The sequence below is a fragment of the Phalangium opilio genome, unplaced genomic scaffold, assembly GCF_054372755.1.
Source record: "Phalangium opilio isolate 3A_F unplaced genomic scaffold, DU_Popi_V2 ptg000013l_1, whole genome shotgun sequence".
Classification (NCBI taxonomy): Eukaryota; Metazoa; Arthropoda; class Arachnida; order Opiliones; family Phalangiidae; genus Phalangium; species Phalangium opilio.
The window spans coordinates 14429173-14446959 of NW_028324148.1; the positions used below are offsets into that span (position 1 = coordinate 14429173).

General features: G+C 36.3%; 2 protein-coding genes across 4 annotated transcripts in view; one reads left to right on the forward strand and one right to left on the reverse strand.

Annotated features, from left to right (window-relative positions):
* The window catches only part of LOC149709417 (protein king tubby 1-like), a 168426-nt gene that overhangs the window by 49495 nt on the left and 101144 nt on the right, over positions 1–17787 (forward strand). The gene's annotated exons all lie outside the window — the stretch shown is intronic.
* On the reverse strand, positions 1015–2736 carry LOC149709420 (uncharacterized). The gene is made up of 3 exons (XM_089863564.1): positions 2691–2736; positions 1644–1737; positions 1015–1510 (listed from the first exon to the last, which is right to left on the reverse strand). Exons 2-3 carry the CDS (start codon positions 1708–1710, stop codon positions 1188–1190), a joined length of 390 nt encoding a protein of 129 aa, XP_089719690.1. The 5' UTR covers positions 1711–1737; positions 2691–2736; the 3' UTR covers positions 1015–1187.

The window sequence follows — 17787 nt, forward strand, 5'->3', positions numbered from 1 at the left end:
CTTCTAAAAATCAAACTACATTTTAACTCCAAAAATGATAAAGATTCTAAGTAATAGTTTCTAAGATCCATCAGCAATATTTCTCGGGACATGAAAGTTTAAAAAGGATTTACCAACTTTTTAGCAATACGCTTTTTTAAAAAATTTAAAGTTGTTCTTACCAGACTGGAGAAGTAGCGATGACGAGCAACTGTTTCGACCCGAGTTTGTTGTCGGTTGGTTAACGAGGAACTTGTACATTTGGCAGTTGCTTCGCCTACACGCGTTTATATGTGATACGTTTTGAATTGAATTAGTGGGGGGGGGCAGACATGGCTAGACAATGTGAAGTACGGTTTAAAGGAACAGTGAAGAGAGTATAGTTTCAGTCGCCATAAATATTAGTTAAACCATACAACTTTTTTATCATTGTCTTTTAAAACGACCATGCACAGGCCTTCTTCAGAACTCTAAGGAATAATTCAATCCTCCACCATATTTCAAAATGGCTGCCGGGAATGGTTGAAAACCTTCATTGTGGAATAACGTTGCGAGTTAAAACGGATTTCAGTAATATTTAATACACTGGTCCCCTATATCCCATAGATGGGTTTCAGGACTTTCAGGGCGGCCCAAAAACTAATAAATATGTCTTGACGGGCTGAAGGGAAACACTGTGTGCATTTGCTTTTAGTACTAAATATTAAGTATTGTCTTTGATTGTATCATCGTCTCCGGCATTTGAAGTGACCCCACGTCTCATTTCCGATCCTTACCTGTGAATAAAATTTCATCTACTGTAGACGGCCCGGCTACACTGTTACATTTCAGAACTTCAGGGGGGGGGGCTATGGACTTCTTCCATTTTTTTCTAATCAACTTCAAATGAATAATTAACAAGATATTTTTAACAACATATCAATCACCAGTTTATTATATTTCAAAATACATCAGTTTACAAAATGTGCAAGTTAACCACACTTGGATCGAGATAAAAATAACACAATTCATATTTATGTATCATTAGTTAATTTATCATACACAGCTTTGTTGGTTGTAGTATTATTCTACCTTTCCCTCTGCTACTTTCAACGGAACTAGTAGCTACTTCAAATCAATTCAATTCAAATCGTGCATGCTTGTGTGTATTGTGAATTGAAATTAACAATAAAAAAAACGTGCATGGGGAAAAGCAAAGGCTGATAACATTAACGATAAATTGTATCTCTGCAGTCGCAAAATCCATTGGAAAATCTTTCAAGCCCTAATCTAACGTAATTAACATCGTAAGTCTGGTGACTGCAAAATCTGTATGGTTTATTATTGGGACACGCGAACCCTTTACAATCGTCACCGTCTTTACAATGACAGAAACATTTATGTCCCAATGGAGCTGGTGGTTCTGTTGATATTGGTACATAGTCACCTTGATCATAATAGTCTACTTCGCCGTAGACACAAGCTACCTTCGTTTTCTGCGGACATTTCATTGTCTCATTTGGACAGAATTCATTCGTTTTCTCGTTACAACCTACGTTAAAGTATATCATAAGACTCGGCGTTGTTTAGGGGGTGTCCCATAAATAATGTTTTGTCATAGTGAGGGATCATTTACGACTACCTTTTTAGTTTTTAACCAAACACAGTTAGAAATTAATATTTACCAATCTTCATATAGCAGTAGCTAAACTTGACCAGCATCACAAGGACAATGAGGTACTTGAACAGCATTTTGGAAACGATTGAATAATTGGGATTCTGCGCAATAGCGTCCGGGATAATTCGAGTCAAATGAAAATAGTTTAGGCATTTAAGATATATAGTTAAAAATGCGCCAATGCTTTTCAGTTTTCTCTATCAATATTATCAGAAGTTTATAAGATATGATCCATAACTTTGTCACTGGTTACAAACTGGAGCTTAGAACTCATGAAGTGACGTAGGAGAAACGTCATAGATTCTCTTAAAGCAACGCCTGGTCAGGCGCTGTTAAAGTAACAGGCGGCTCCATTATCACCCCTAGCATGCTGGCTAATCTTCTGGACACGAATTTTACCTTGCCAAAGGCAGGAACCAATCAGACCTAATGCACTAGGTCCCATTGGTTCCTGCCTTTGGTTTAACTAGCCTTTGGCAAGCTTAGCCAACGTGTAGCAGAAAAGGCATCTTTCAGGGGCATCAACGGAGCCGCCCTTTGCTTTAAAGGCTTAGTACAGACTAACTAGGAAATTGGACAGCAAAATTAACCTGGTGTAGTCAATTCTCGAACTAGCTCGAGCAGTAAGTCTCTAGCATTGGTAGTTATGGAACATATCTTACAAACTATTGATATTCTCTTGAAAGATAAACAGAGCTCTAGTCAAATTCCCAATTTGATTTCAAACCAAATATTGACCCGCTTTGGCGAATTATATTCCTCGAGAAATAAATATCAATGCAATGTTACGAGCTTTGGACTTTCATTAGTCCGAATAAAAAACCTATATTTAAATTCAAATACTAGAAATAATTATATTAATATTAAATGAAATGTTTGAAACACGCACCACGAAACGAGTTTTTCGGCTATTATAAATTTTTAAAAATAGTTAAATTTTTTCTTCTAAAAATCAAGCTAGAATTTAACTCTCGAGAGTCGAGACACACCAGAGTTCGAAAGAGATTTACCAACTTCTTAGCAATACGCTTTTTAAAAAACTTTATGTTCTTACCAGACTGGAGAAGGGATGACGTGTAACAGTTTCGACCCGAGTTTGTTGTTGGTTAGTTAACGAAGAACTTGTACTGTTGGCAATGGCTTCGCCTACACGCGTTTTTATGTGATTCGTTTTGAATTAAAACAGGGGGGAGGGGATAGACATCACTAGACAATGTGAAGTACGCTTTAAAGGAACACTGAAGAAAGTATAGTTTCAGTCGCCTTAATATTAGTTAAGCGAAACAACTTTTTTATCATTGTCTTTTAAAACGGCCACGCACAGGCCTTCTTCAGAACTCTAACTATAGCTAGTTTTATCAAGAAAATGATTGAAGTCGTTAATGCATCGTGATATTTATTAATACGTTTTGAACAGCATTAATTAAGAATAAGTAACTATTTCACAATACCTTGAATTAGTCTCGTGCGAGATTCGTTTTGCATATTATACCTTTGACGTCGATCGCAAAACATGTCAAGTGAACATCAAAACTTAATTTAAATATTATTATTCTACTCGTATTGTTTACAAGTTTTTGAAGTTAAGGCGAATGCGACGTGGTACGGGCTGTAAAGTCTGGAATATTATGTGAACATCTCTTAGACTGTGACTATACAATGAAATTGGCATTTAACGTTGTGTATTATTACGCCCAGGGTGCACGCTTTGCCAATTTAATACAAGTCACGAAATCCGTCGTAAGCTAACGTGATAGCCCCAATGTTCATCCTTCCACATCACAATTGCTTCACAGTACGAGTTGGAAGCTGCTTGAGGAACTTTTCTTAACCCGCTTATAGAGTCTATTGTTATTTCGTGTGCACTAGTACCACAAACACACAGACAAACAAACAAACACTAGAGTATATAGGTACTTGTGGGATATAACACACGTAGCTAAAAAAGTAAGATGTGGTGCAACCACAGGGAGATAAATGAATTTACAAAGAGTGCGAGTTAATTAACCACACTTTAATCAAGTCAAAAACCATATAATTATAACCAGGAATATGTATAATGTCCATTATTATTTACTTTAGCTCAAACAGTGCAAGGGGCTTGTAGTATTATTCTACAATCATTTAGTGATTTCTTCCCTATAAAATAATTAGGGAGAATCATAATTGTTATTATAGTGCAATAAATCAACTGAATCGAAACATTAGTATTAAATAAGAATTTTAAAGAGTTATTTTCCAAGAGATTTTTGTATTTAAATCATCGGTTAAGCCTTAAGCGGGAATGGTCAAGTTTAAAAGCACATTTCTTTAGGTAGAACTACAATTGCAGTATCCGTTTTTGCCTCTGTAACCTAGATCTCTCAGGTTCAAGTTGAAGGTAGAAAAACTGCAAAAGGTGTAACGGACATCTTTGTTGGGGCAAGGGTACCCCTCGCACTGATCACGGTTTGTGCAAATGCAAAGACAGGAGTGCTTCATTGGTTCCTCTTCTTGTTCAGTGCCACGCCTCTTGTAATAATCCATGACGCATTCCAACTTCGTGTCGTTCGGGCATTTCATCGTCTGATCGCAGAGTTTCTTCTCTTCTTCGGGACATCCTGCGTTAAAGTAAATTATAAATAAAACAAGTTAGTTATGCCAAAATTATACCTCTTCGTGTCGAGACGAATGTCGCCAAAACCGGAGCCTCCGAGATGATGTAGGCCCGTGCCTATCGCGAAGTGAGAATATTTTTTTAACTAGCTTAGCTCGCCGTGTTTTCTCGCTTGGGGGCCCTTTTAGTATCGTAAAATAAAAATAAGTTCAGCCTCGTGACCCCGTCGACTGCTACAATACTAGGGCAAGGCATAGACGTAGAGCGGTGAAGCCGAGGTCGCGGACAGTAAAAAAATGTTTTAGAAAATTTGCGAAGACCTTTGTTAAACAATCATGCCAAAGAAGTAAAGGATAAAAAAGCCAAGGTTAAAAAAATGAAAGGTTATGAAGGAGTAAAAAAATTCCTCTTATTGTATAACTTTAGGAAGTTTTGTTTAACTAAAAAAACAACAATATTAAAATCTCATAATTAATTTTGTTGTCCACACAATCTAACCAAAAGATTCTATAAAAAGTAAATAGCCCTTAAAACAATTACGTTAATTTCTTTCATAAAATTTTTGTAATTGGCCCCTAAAATATCAACGAAAATTTATGTAATAAAAGCGCCATCTAGTACACATATTGGTTGAAAGTATTTCCTCTATAAAACTGAACATTTCCCCAGATAAAAATCGACACTCACGGGCCTAGAACATCTCTGAGGCTCCGCAATAAGTAATAGGAACAATGTTTTGGAAGTTTCTTCGCTATCAGGAATGCGTTCAGCTACTAGGAAACATAGCGTAGCCATCCATTTTGACTCAACGTATCTAGGCGGGCTTTGTGGGAGGAGCTATAGACTAATCATTATGTATTACGAATTCATTCCTGATCCTTAAAAACATTCTATTTTAAATCATGATGGAATGTCCAATACTTCGTACCTAATGAATCAGTTTAATTTTGCTGCTTAGCTTTAATTTTAATGTTAAGTGTACTTACGGTATATTTTCGCGAAATTAAGCTGGACCAGCATCAGAAGAACAATAACGTACTTGAACTGCATTTCTCTGAGAAAAATGTAAAATGTTGAGTAACTATAAATCTGCAGACTTGCGGGATGGGGTATAAATAAATTTCTAGTTAAAATCCTTATTCCAATTAAGTCAATATTGAAAAACACATTTATGAAATTTAATCACTAATCAGGGACCCTCCAAAGGTTGCGCCAACTATCCTTAACATTTTTGTGTCTTGCAATATTATACTAAAACTTTAGTTTAACTAAACGGTCTCTGCTTTACGTTAAGCGTTATAGTTGTACTTACTTCAATAGAGAAGTGGCAATTTGTCCTTATAGCGACTTGACGGTAGTCGAGGCACTTGGAGGGATCTGGTTTGACTAAGGATCCGCGTCATGCGTTTATAAAGGATTATTTTTTGGGTTAAACAGTGGGAGGGGGACAGACCTGACAGGATAATGAAGTGCCTTTTAAAGGGGTAATGAAGATAGAGAATAACAAAATTGACATTAAGATTCTCATCTCAATTTACAATTAGTTCGATAGGAAATAACACACAGCTTAGATAAGAATCATTTTGCAGTCATTTTTTTCTCTGAACGTATGAAGACGGATTTTGTGGGAAGAGCTAGACCAATTTTACCCGGCGAATAATCTTTCTTGCAGCGCTCGACCTCGCGTTGCTACCGACCAATGAAATCACTGTTTTAAACACCAAAACCCCCCTCACAAAATCCGCATAGAAATTAACATCGGATATATGGTGAACAATGATTCCTATTAGCTGTATATATTCCTAGGAACGGGTTAAGCAATTTGCACCCGGGGGCCAAGATAATATGCGCCCCCTTAAGCCGGAAAAAAGGATTAGCAAATGTTGTTAGGGGGAATATTTTCACTCAATGCGCCCCCAACAAGCCTGGTGCCCGGGGGCCAGTGCCCTTTGCCCCCCCCCCTTTAATCCGGCCTTGTTTTAGTGACCTGCTATCTTGAAACTGTTATCTTTATTTCTATAGTTATTTCTGTTCAACATTTTTAATCGTGCAGTTGTTGAAGTTTGACTTATCTTGATAATAAGTCATCGTGATTTTTAATAATATGTTTTAACAGCAATAACCAATTAAAAAATTACTGGTCAATCTTCATTATCACTTTTAAAGGGTTACGTGTAAGGTGTGTTTTTAAGTTTAAGTGTGCCGCCAATCTCAATTAATGCCAGATGTGTTTTAAAATAAATTATGAAAAATTATTCTTTTTATTATCTAATATTGTTTACCAGTTTTTATTTTAACGCAACAGGTTGTAATGTCTGCGAGATTAATTGTTTGCCCGTATCGGGGTAAGTGACCAGGACTCGGTTGTTGAACTAAATGAGTTTAAAGTTGAGTATTATTGCGGCCTAGCTTCAAATGAAATTTAGCATTACCTAAATCTGCCCAATTTTAGATTTCAATTAGCTCCTCTAAAAATTTAGGGTTTCAATGCAACCTATAGGTGTCCTTCAGGGAAGGAAAAGAGGTTTACTTGAGAGATGTGTTAATTCCCTGACTTTTCCTTGATTTTGCTAACTTTTTTTTAAATTCCCAGTCTTTTCCCTGACATTTTTGGCCCGTTTTGCAATTCTCTAATTTTCTCTGACCTATTTGGCTCACTGTGCAATATACCAACTTTTCTCTGACCCTATTTGAAATTCCCAGGTTTTTCCTGACCTGTGACAAGTTCCTACCTTAGTGAAGGTGAGGCAGGTCGGTAGAACCGCGCCCCCTCCACGTAACGGGGTCTACGGAGGCGGTGGTTACGCCACTGTTGGGATATTATTGTTAAGTACTGCCACGTAGCGCCATTTGAAGCTTGTTTTCATGAACCCGGCAGATGGGGTTACAAAGGCTACATTATAAGTACTAAATTTCACCTCTTTTCTCTAAGATGGAGGAGATGAGCAGTGTTGTTATACGAACCCTCGCACCATTTTAAGGAACCCACATTTCCCAAAATACAACAACTATTGATGTCATCGTATCACCACGGATTAACTAACGCTAGGGATAGTTCGTTCCCCCCAAAAAGATAACGCATGCATGTTCCAAACGCCCCCTAGCAGCAGCTACTATCCCTAACAGGAAGTTATAAGAAAATTGGACCAAATATCACGTGGTCTATGACGTCAAAATTGAAATACTGCCTAAATTGGGCAAAACGATTTATTTTGCCGAGAGATGGCGCTATATCTACATCCGTTTTGGTCCAATAAATTGGGTAAATGAAGAGGGGAATCAAGGAATAATTCGGAACATGTAGTTGGCGATAGAATTACATGGGAAACCCAGTTAGTGAACAATCCCTAGCGTTAGTTAATCCATGGTATCACGCTAAATACGATATCGATTATCGACCTTTTCTAATCAATTTTCAATGAATAATTGCCAAATATTTTTAACCACATATCGATCACCAGTTTATTATATTTCAAAATACATCAATTTACAAAACGTGCAAGTTAACCACACTTTGATCAAGTCAAAAATCACACAATTCATATTTATATATCTTTAGTTAATTTATCATACACAGCTTTGTTGGTTGTAGTATTATTCTACCATTATCTAGGGCCTTTCCCTCTGCTACTTTCAACGGAAGTAGTAACTAGGCCTACTTCAAATCAATTTCAATTCAAATCGTGCATGCTTGTGTCTATTGTGAATTGAAAACGGTATTTAACAATAAAAAAAACGTGCATGGAGAACCGTGTGAATGGGGAAAAGCAAAGGGTGATATCATTAACCATATTTACTATCTCTGCAGTCGCAAAATCCATTGGAATATTTTTCAAGCCCTAATCTAACGTAATTAACTTCGTAAGTGTTGTGATTGCAAAATCTAAAAGGTTCATTTTTGGGACACGCGAACCCTTTACAATGGTCATCGTCTTTACAATGACAAAAACATTGATGTTCCAATGGAGCTGGTGCTTCTGTTGGTCCTGGTACATCGTCACCGTGATCACCATTATCATATTCTTCCTCGTAGACACAAGCTACCTTCGTTTTCTGCGGACATTTCATTGTCTCATTTGGACAGAATTCATTCGTTTTCTCGTCACAACCTACGTTAAAGTATATCATAAGACTCGGCGTTGTTTAGGGGGTGTCTCATAAATAATGTTTTGTCATCTTCTTAGTTTTTAACCGAGGCCGGATTAAGGGGGACCCCGGGTTCAAGCCTTGTTGGGGGCGCATTGACCCTCGGTGCAAAATTGCTTAATCCGGCCCAGTTTTTAACGAAATGCAGTTAGAAATTAATATTTACCAATCTTGATATTATAGCAGTAGCTAAGCTTGAGCAACATCACAAAGACAATGAGGTACTTGAACAGCATTTTGGAATTCTGGGGTAATTCGAGTCAAATGGAAATAATTTAGACATAAAAGAAATATAATTAAAATTGCGCCAATGCTTTTCAGTTTTCTCTATCGGTATTATCATGAGTTCATAAGATAAGTTCCATAAGTTTGTCACTGGTTACTGAGAGTTTTTCATGAAGTTGGGAGGTCATAGATTCTCGTAAAGCAACGCTCTCAAAGGCGTAGTACAAACTAAATTGGAAGTTGAACTACAAAATTAACCACCGAGTGTACGACTTCAATTCTCGCTTCCGTCGTTCTCAAACTAGCTCGAGCTGTAAGTCTCTCAGTAGCATTACGAACATATATACAGTACTTATGGAACATATATATTATAAACCTATGATGTTATCTTGAAAGATAGTAAAGTTCCCAATTTGATTTCAAACCAAAAATTGACCCGCTTTGGCGATTTATATTCAACGCTGTCTCATCGAGAAATATTAATGAAATGTTTTGAGTTTTCGGTCTCATACTGATATTTAAATTCTAATACTAGGCCTAGAAGCAATAATAATTAAAGTGTTTAAAACACGCACCGCAAAACGAGATTTTCGACGTATTTCCGTTTGGACCAAAAACAGTATCTCTGTCTTAAGCTATTATAAAATTTTAAAAATATTGAAAATTTTCTTCTAAAAATCCAACTAGATTTTACTCCCAAAATTATACAGATTCTAATTAATAGTTTCTAAGATCCATCGGCAATATTTCTCGAGACATAACAGAGTTCGAAAGAGATTTACCAACTTTTTAGCAATACGCTTTTTTAAAAAACTTTTTGTTCTTACCAGACTGGAGAAGTAAGCGATGACGAGAAACAGTTTATGACGATGAACAGTAGCGGCGAGAGTTTGTCGTTGGTTAGTTGACTAGGAACTTGCGCAGTTGGCAATAGCTCAGCCTACTTGAGTTTTTATATCATTCGGTTTGAAATAAAACAGAGGAAGCTGATAGACATTACTAGACAATGACAAGTATAGGTTTAAAGGAACAGTGACGAAAGTAAATGTTCCAAAACTAACCTAAAATTTCTCCTTGATTTATTAAATTCCATTGATTGGTAGGAATATCTTAATTTTTAAGACTGCATCCATCTTGAATAAACGTAAACTCAAGAAAACAGCGAGGGGCTAGCCACTTACGAAATATGGTGTACAAGCCTTAAGAAATATATTTCAATATTTCGAGAAATATCGTAATATTGAGAAATATCGGAAATATAGGGAAATATCTGAAATAATGAGAAATATCGGAAATATTAGGAAATAATGAGAAATATCGGAAATATTAGGAAATAATGAGAAATATCGGAAATATTAGGAAATATTAGGAAATAATGAGAAATATCGGAAATATTAAGAAATAATGAGAAATATCGGAAATATTGGAAATACGAAGGAATAATGGAAATATTGGAAATTTAAGGGAAATATCGTGAAAATATTGGAAATTTTAGGAGAAATATCGGGAAATAAAGAAATACAAAAATAATAGAAATACTGAGAAATATTAGAAATACGAAGGAATAATGGAAATATTGGAAATTTAAGGGAAATATCGTGAAAATATTGGAAATTTTAGGAGAAATATCGGGAAATAAAGAAATACAAAAATAATAGAAATACTGAGAAATATTGGAAATACGAAGGAATAATCGAAATATTGGAAATTTAAGGGAAATATAGTGAAAATATTGGAAATTTTGGGAGAAATATCGGGAAATAAAGAAATACAAAAATAATAGAAATAAATCGGAAATATTTGGAAATAAGAAATCTGGTGTACATTTATAACAGTTATATGAAACAATAGCTTTCCACGGAATGATGAGTTAACATTGAATAATAACTATAAACTCTTTCATGACGCCTTTACGAGTCACGTAAAACATAATTTAAATAATTTTTTTTATTGTTTTGGAGTTGAATTTTTTGAAAATGGTACTTAGATAATAATGCGAATGTGGCGCATGCCTATTTGAAATGTCTGAAACAATAGGCTCGTTTCACATTAACGTGAACTTGGCGCCTTTTAAACTGTAGTTGTCCAGCCAATGGGGGATTTAACGTTGTTGTAATACTGAGCCAGTGCTTATGTTTCTTGCAAACGCCCAAGTGTGATTTGTTCTTGATTTTTGAAACACTATACGGTACTCTTTGATAAATTCCCTTGACCAATCAGAATCCACGTGTCACTCGAAAAGTGTTTCTTTCTCTTCGATGGTGGATAAAATCTTATTTCGATATCAAGTTTAATCTAAATTAAATTAATATTCCGTATGTAAATGATTGAGATGTTCCAAATTGATTAATTCAAAATTGTTCCAGATTACTCAAGAAATAACTCAAAATTATTATGACTGGCATCTTCCCCTCGCTCTGTAGAGCGTTACAGTAGATCAAAAATAGGCCTAAAGAAAAACGTAGTCAAACTACAGTGTAAGAACCACAGAAGTAATTGGGACGCTGTACCGAGGGGGTAGACACTTTGGATCTCTGTGTACACCTGAGTTCAAAAGAGTTCAGCTTTGACAGTGCATTGAGTTCAAAGCCTTCGGAACTCAGAGTTCAGCTTTGACAGTACATTGAGTTCAAGACATATTGTACACCTGAGTTCTCAAGTGTCTACCCCCTCGCGCTGTACACGCATATACCTAAAATAGGCTTCCATGCACCTTCAGTTTCGTTGGACAAAGATAATTCGCACTCCAATAGACCATTCCACAAATTATTTGCATTGAAAACAACACAGGGCTGGGAGGTTGCCCTCTTCGGTTATTTCCCTCGCGCCAAGAAGCTACGCCAGACGGAGCCCTATTTCACCACACGCATATTGAGGCTAGCCGAATCGCACTGCCTCTAGTGGTGCTTCCCGGCGCCATTGAAAATAACCCAAGAAGGCGACCCTTCATTACCCTATAGTGTCTTCGTCTCTTCTGCAATTAATGGAATGGTCTATTGAAATCATTTAAATGGCGTTAGGTTCGTGCTATTTGTCTTATCCATGGCAACTCTGGGTGGAATGAACGGGGCCAATGAGATTGTTTGAATTTCCCCGCCATTTTTCGTGACCCACGTACCAACCCGACGTCTGTAGCATAACCACGATTGACGTCATCATCAAGGCACTGTTTTTCAACACTTTATATTACGTTATATTTCCTTTCTTGGCCTTTTCATGTCGATTTGAAAAATAATTCAGACCATGATTTTTACCACGTGACAGTTTATTACTCATGAATTTACATAGAGTGCGAGTTAAATACACTTTAATTAAATCAAAAACAATATAATTATAATTAAGTAAGTGCGCATTGTATATTAGTGTATAAATCAGTTCACTCAGTGCAACGGGGTTGTAGTATTATTCTACTATCATTTAGTGTTTTTCCCCTATAAAAATAATTAAGGTGAAACGTAATTGTTATAGTGCATTAAATCAACTGAATCTAAAGGGTAGTATTTAACAAGTAATATTATTTTTCAAGACATTATTTAAATCATCAGTTAAGCGGGAAAGTGAAAGATTAAATGGACATTTCGGTAGGTTTCCTAAGAGATTGTGGCTACCGTTCGCGATCTTTACAATCGCAGGTTCCATCATTTTCAGTGTAACCCAAACTACGAAATTCATTTATTAACTGAAAGTTGCAATAAGGGTATTTATTGTCGGGGCAAGGGAGCCCCTTGCACTGAGGACCGTTTTTGCACATACAATGACAGGAATACTGAAAAAATTTTTTTGCAAACTCATCCGTGTCTGCATATGGAATAAAATGAACGATCTTAATTTTTTTATTAACGGACACGACGCATTCCACCTTCGTTTCCTGAGGGCATTGCATCGTCTCATTTGTGCAGAGTTTAATTTTTTCTTCAGGGCAAACTGTGTTAGAGTAAATCATTGCCGCTTATATCTTAACCTAACGACGATAATGGAACTGCGAACGCGACCCGTATATGCCTAAACGTTTGCTCTCTTCTAGCAGACGTAACAAGTTTGCTTGTCAAGATATATTCTCAATTGAAGAAATGCTATTTTGATAAACTGGTTACGCGCGTCTAACTCCGTTTTCATTTCTATTTTGTTAACATCAACTGTTGCCTACGTTAATCAAGGCCTGTGCGCCGCGCTGATTTTTACCTCTCCGAGTGACGTATGTCACGGAGAGGTTCTGTAACGATCGTGTGTGTCTGTTTGTGTGTGTGTGTGTTTGTGTGTGTGTGTGTGTTTGTGTGTGTGTTTGTGTGTGTGTCTGTTGTTACACCCACGTGACCGCGTTCGCAATTTCCAAATCGGAGCAAACGTGTTCGCCATTTCCGAACTGCATTCACAGTCACGGAAATGGCTCCTCTACTTGGGTTCTCACACCACCATCTTCTGGTCTTTGTCCATCCCACACGGACAACAGTCTGTACTTACTAGCTTCTAATCACCACCATCTTTTGGTCTTTGTCCATCCAACTTGGACACCAGTCTGTACATACTGGCTTCTAATCACCACCATCTTCTGGTCTTCGTCCATTCCACTTGGACACCAGTCTGTACATACTGGCTTCTAATCACCACCATCTTCTGGTCTTTGTTTTTGTCCATCCCACATGGACACCAGTCTGTACACCTGGCTTCTACACCACCATCTTCTGGTCTTTGTTTTTGTCCATCCCACATGGACACCAGTCTGCACACCTGGCTTCTACTCCATCGTCATAGTTTGGTTTAAGACTTTCGCGGCGATCAGCTAGGGTTACGAGAAACGTCTAGCCTCCCTAGGGTGGGTTGTCCACGATAGGTTTTCGCAATTGCGGTTGTTCTTGCTTTTAACTGTAGTTCGACACCCTTATATACTACCTATTTGAGTAAAGCGAAGCAACCGGCGTATGCTTCATTTCAAACGCCAATATTAGTCAAGTCTCTCAAGAATGTTTAATTGTTCTTTTTTAAAACGATGTAACGTTCAATAAGGCGAATAACTAACGAAGAAAATATTAAATATTAATTATATTTATTTTAATATTTAAGATAATCTTGTTTCTCAATTCAAAATTAATACGGAAAGAGTTAAAAAGCAGTCTATGTTTTTGTCTGTGTGTGTCCGTCCGTTGTTACAGTAGTGCGCTGCGTTAGAAGTTCGTTTTGTTTTGATGTGTAAAGGAATCCTACAGAACCATAATATTCCCTTTATCCTTAATATAAAGTGAATATGTGGAAATATTTTTCGTAATTATGATCCATTTAGTACTTTTGTAGCTTTAAAGCTCTATTTCATTTTGATATTCCAAAGATTTTTTTTAATATTATTATTTAAAATGGATGTTTATATATTACTTAAGCTATACTACATCTGTTTATAGCATAATCCTTTCTAAAGTGAATACAAGCACAACGCTACTATGATGGTCAAATGAACTTTTATTTGTCAATAGACCTAGTGAACCAAAAAGTAAACGTTTGGGTTCGGATTTCGTTTCTGTAATGCAGAGACATTAACGGTTCAGAGTGAGCCGAAAGTTAAATGCACTTTAGGTTTAGATATTATAATCATGGTGGAAATCTGGGCCGCGTTCAGCAGAGCCCAGCGCTGTTAACAGTGTCCTACTTAACGGGATGTTGTTTTTGGATTTTGACGTCACGGTTCTTAGCGCTTAGCTAGCGCGGTCTTCAAAGAAAATAGTCGGCTCTTTGGTAACGTGACGTAAAACGCGTATTTCTCAGCTTGGCGAAAAAACCATGGAGGAATTAATACAAATAGCTCTATGGGACTACAGCTATTTAATTGGCGTGAAACCAGTTGATCACGCGAGAATTTTAAGAGATATGTTAGTTTCTAATTTTAATTAAAAAAGTTGTTATCTATCTCTATAAATATGTTATCATCCAATTTTTGTTAAGCCTTGGTACATTGCACGCTTTATTGCGCTAGCGTCATTTATAAAACGCCGATGACCGGAGAAAAGCTATGACGACAGAGCTCACCGGTAAAATTTCCATATTCCGCTGTCTTTTTTGGTGAGCTCTGCTGAACGCAGCCCAGACCAGTGAAAGGTCTGATCGTAATCGGATAATAGCTTCGTGTTTTCATGCTTTTTATGGTACGCATTTACTTTCAGTGTGTGTAGCCACAAATAAGCTTTGGTGTTATGTAACGTTAACAGTCATGTTGACAAACTAAGAAAATCGTTGAGATGAAACGAGAGGATAGTGTTTACATGGCAACCCTGTTGTGAATATGGCTTTGAACATAGAGGGCATACAGTTGAGGAGTAGAAAATTGGGCCTTTACAAACACGTAAAGGTAATATCCCTCCAAAGTTTTATCTCTTCATTTCCCGTTTTTCCCCCATCGGATGATTTTAATGTGTACAAGTATATCCTTATTGGATGTAAAATGTCGTCTGATTTACAGTATATTTGCTATTCTTTGTATACTGCTTTAATATTTCATAAATTTTAACTTAAGAAACATTTCCATATCTGGGTAAATAAGTTTGTAAGTAGTCGTCTTGACTCGGAGAGGTAATATTTTGGTTTTCCCAACTTGTTATTTTTCTTTTGGCAATTTAAGTTGCCAAATTCTCTCACCTGAGAGCGCTATTAGTTGGGCTTAAGGGATTTCAAATGTTCATTTTCTCGCGCTTGGAATTTCAAATGTTCATTTTTTCTCGCGCTTGGAATTTCAAATGTTCATTTTTCTCGCGCTTGGAATTTCAAATGTTCATTTTTTCTCGCGCTTGGAATTTCAAATGTTCATTTTCTCGCGCTTGGAATTTCAAATGTTCATTTTCTCGCGCTTGGAATTTCAAATGTTCATTTTCTCGCGCTTGGAATTTCAAATGTTCATTTTCTCGCGCTTGGAATTTCAAATGTTCATTTTCTCGCGTTTCGGTCCAGCTATCAATGAAATAAGAAGTCGCGTTTCTTAAAAGTCGCCTCGTTCGAAATTACCGCGCACAGGCCTTGATTAACGTTGGCATTGCATCAACATTTACTATTTTAGAATTCTGCAATCCTGCCAGCAAATTTCGTTCCCAAATATTAATTTATTTTTTAAAAAATTTGAAATGAAAAAATCTCTTGAAGTTTTATTATATTCAAATTAGCTATACTTACGGTATCTCTCGCCCGAGCAGTAGCTAAACTTGACCAGCATCAGAATAACAAAGACGCACTTAAACAGCATTTTGTATCTGATGCAAAAGATTGATTAATTATAAGTCTAAAACAATACCATAATCAAAGAATCTTTAAGACATAAAATGAATTGCGCAAATGTTCTAAGTGAAACATATCTCAGAAGCCAAAAGATTCTAAAATTAAAAAGACCCATAGAAACAATAATTCTAGGAGCTAAAATGATATTTACAAAGTTTTTGGCTATGCTTTTTTAAAATACGAATTCCGCTTCAATTCGAGTCTTATGGTTGCACTTACCAGCCTAGAGAAGCGATGACGATGAACAGTTTCGGAGAGAGAGTTTGTCGTTGATCAGTTGACGAGGAACTTGTACAGTTGGCAATGGCTCCGTCGTCATGCTTTTTTATGTAATTCGATTTGAATTAAAACAGTAGGAGGCAATAAACATCATTAGACAATAAGAAGTACAGTTTAAAGGAACAGTGACGAAGGTAAATATTCTAAAACTTACCTGAAATGTTTCCATAATTTATTAAATTCCAGTGATGGCTAGAATTAACTTCATTTTGTAAGACAGCAGCCATCTTGAATAAACGAAAACGCGAGAAAAACTGTTATCTGAAACAAAAGGTTTTCACCTAATGATGAAACAGGATTGAATAATAACTTGAAACTTTTTCACGAGGACTTTAATGAGCCTCGTACAACATAATTTAAATAATATTATTCTTCTCGTATTGTTTATGAAATGCATTTTTTGAAGTTATACGAAAATTATGCCTATTTCAAAAATCTGAAATATTAAGTACGTAGGTGCCCCCAATTGTCAAAGGGGGATTTAGCGTTGCATTATTGCGCCCGTGCTTCGGATATTTCTTCCAGTCGCCCAAGTGAGATTTTTTCTTGATTTTTGAAACACTATACGGTACTCTAACTTGACCAATATGACTCCAGAATTAAGTAACTGACCTCGATAAGTGTTTCACTTCGGCGGTGGAAAAAAATCATATTTCAATATCAATTTTAATATAAATTATTTTTATTGTAGTTGAAAAAAAATTTAAATCATAATTTTTACTAATTGAAAGTTTATTACATGGAAGATAGGTACATGAATTTACAAAGAGTGTGAGTTAACCAAACTTCAATCAAATCAAAAACAATATAATTATTATTAAGAATGTGCACCTGGTCCATTAGTATTATAATTGTGATGATCAGATCAAACAGTGCAAGGGACTTGTAGTATTATTCTACTATAATTAGTTTTTTCCCCCTATAACGTTCGTCACTCGGAGAGCTTGTACAAAAATTTAAATCTAAATTTCGACTACAAAATTTTTTTTGTTGCCAAAATTCGTCTAACGATTTACAGTAAGATGTACTTACTGCTCGGGTTTTTATACGGGTTTTTATGGCAGTTACAAAGCTTGAACAGCACCAGAATGAAAAAGGCACATTTGAACAGCATTTTCTATCTGATGTAAAAGATTGAATAATTGTAAAAATGACTAAATATTTGTACCAATAATCAAAGACCCTAGGAGCATTTAAGACCAAAACGCTTAAGAGGTTACAAAGGAATGCTGGCTTAAAAGGTGGACAATTGTTCAACGATATGTCTCGAAAAGAAATATTAGCGAAACGTCCAAAACCAATAGAACTGGATATCTTAAAAGTCCTTGTCTTGTAATGTTTTACCGATAATTCAGTAATAGCGTTGAAGATAAATAGATATTTACAAAAGCTGTTGGCAATGGAGTTTCAAAACGTCAAACGATGCGGCTAAAAAGGAAGTCCTCTTCAAGATAAGCCTTAGGTACTTACCAGTATAGAGAACTTCTCTTACGGTTGTACTTTCCAGCCTAGAAAAGCGATGACGATGAACAGTAGCGGCGAGAAATTGTCGTTGGTTAGTTGACTAGGAACTTGTACAGTTGGCATTGGCTTCACCTACAGGCGGTTTTATATGATTCGGTTTGAAATAAATCAGGCAATAAACATCCGAGGC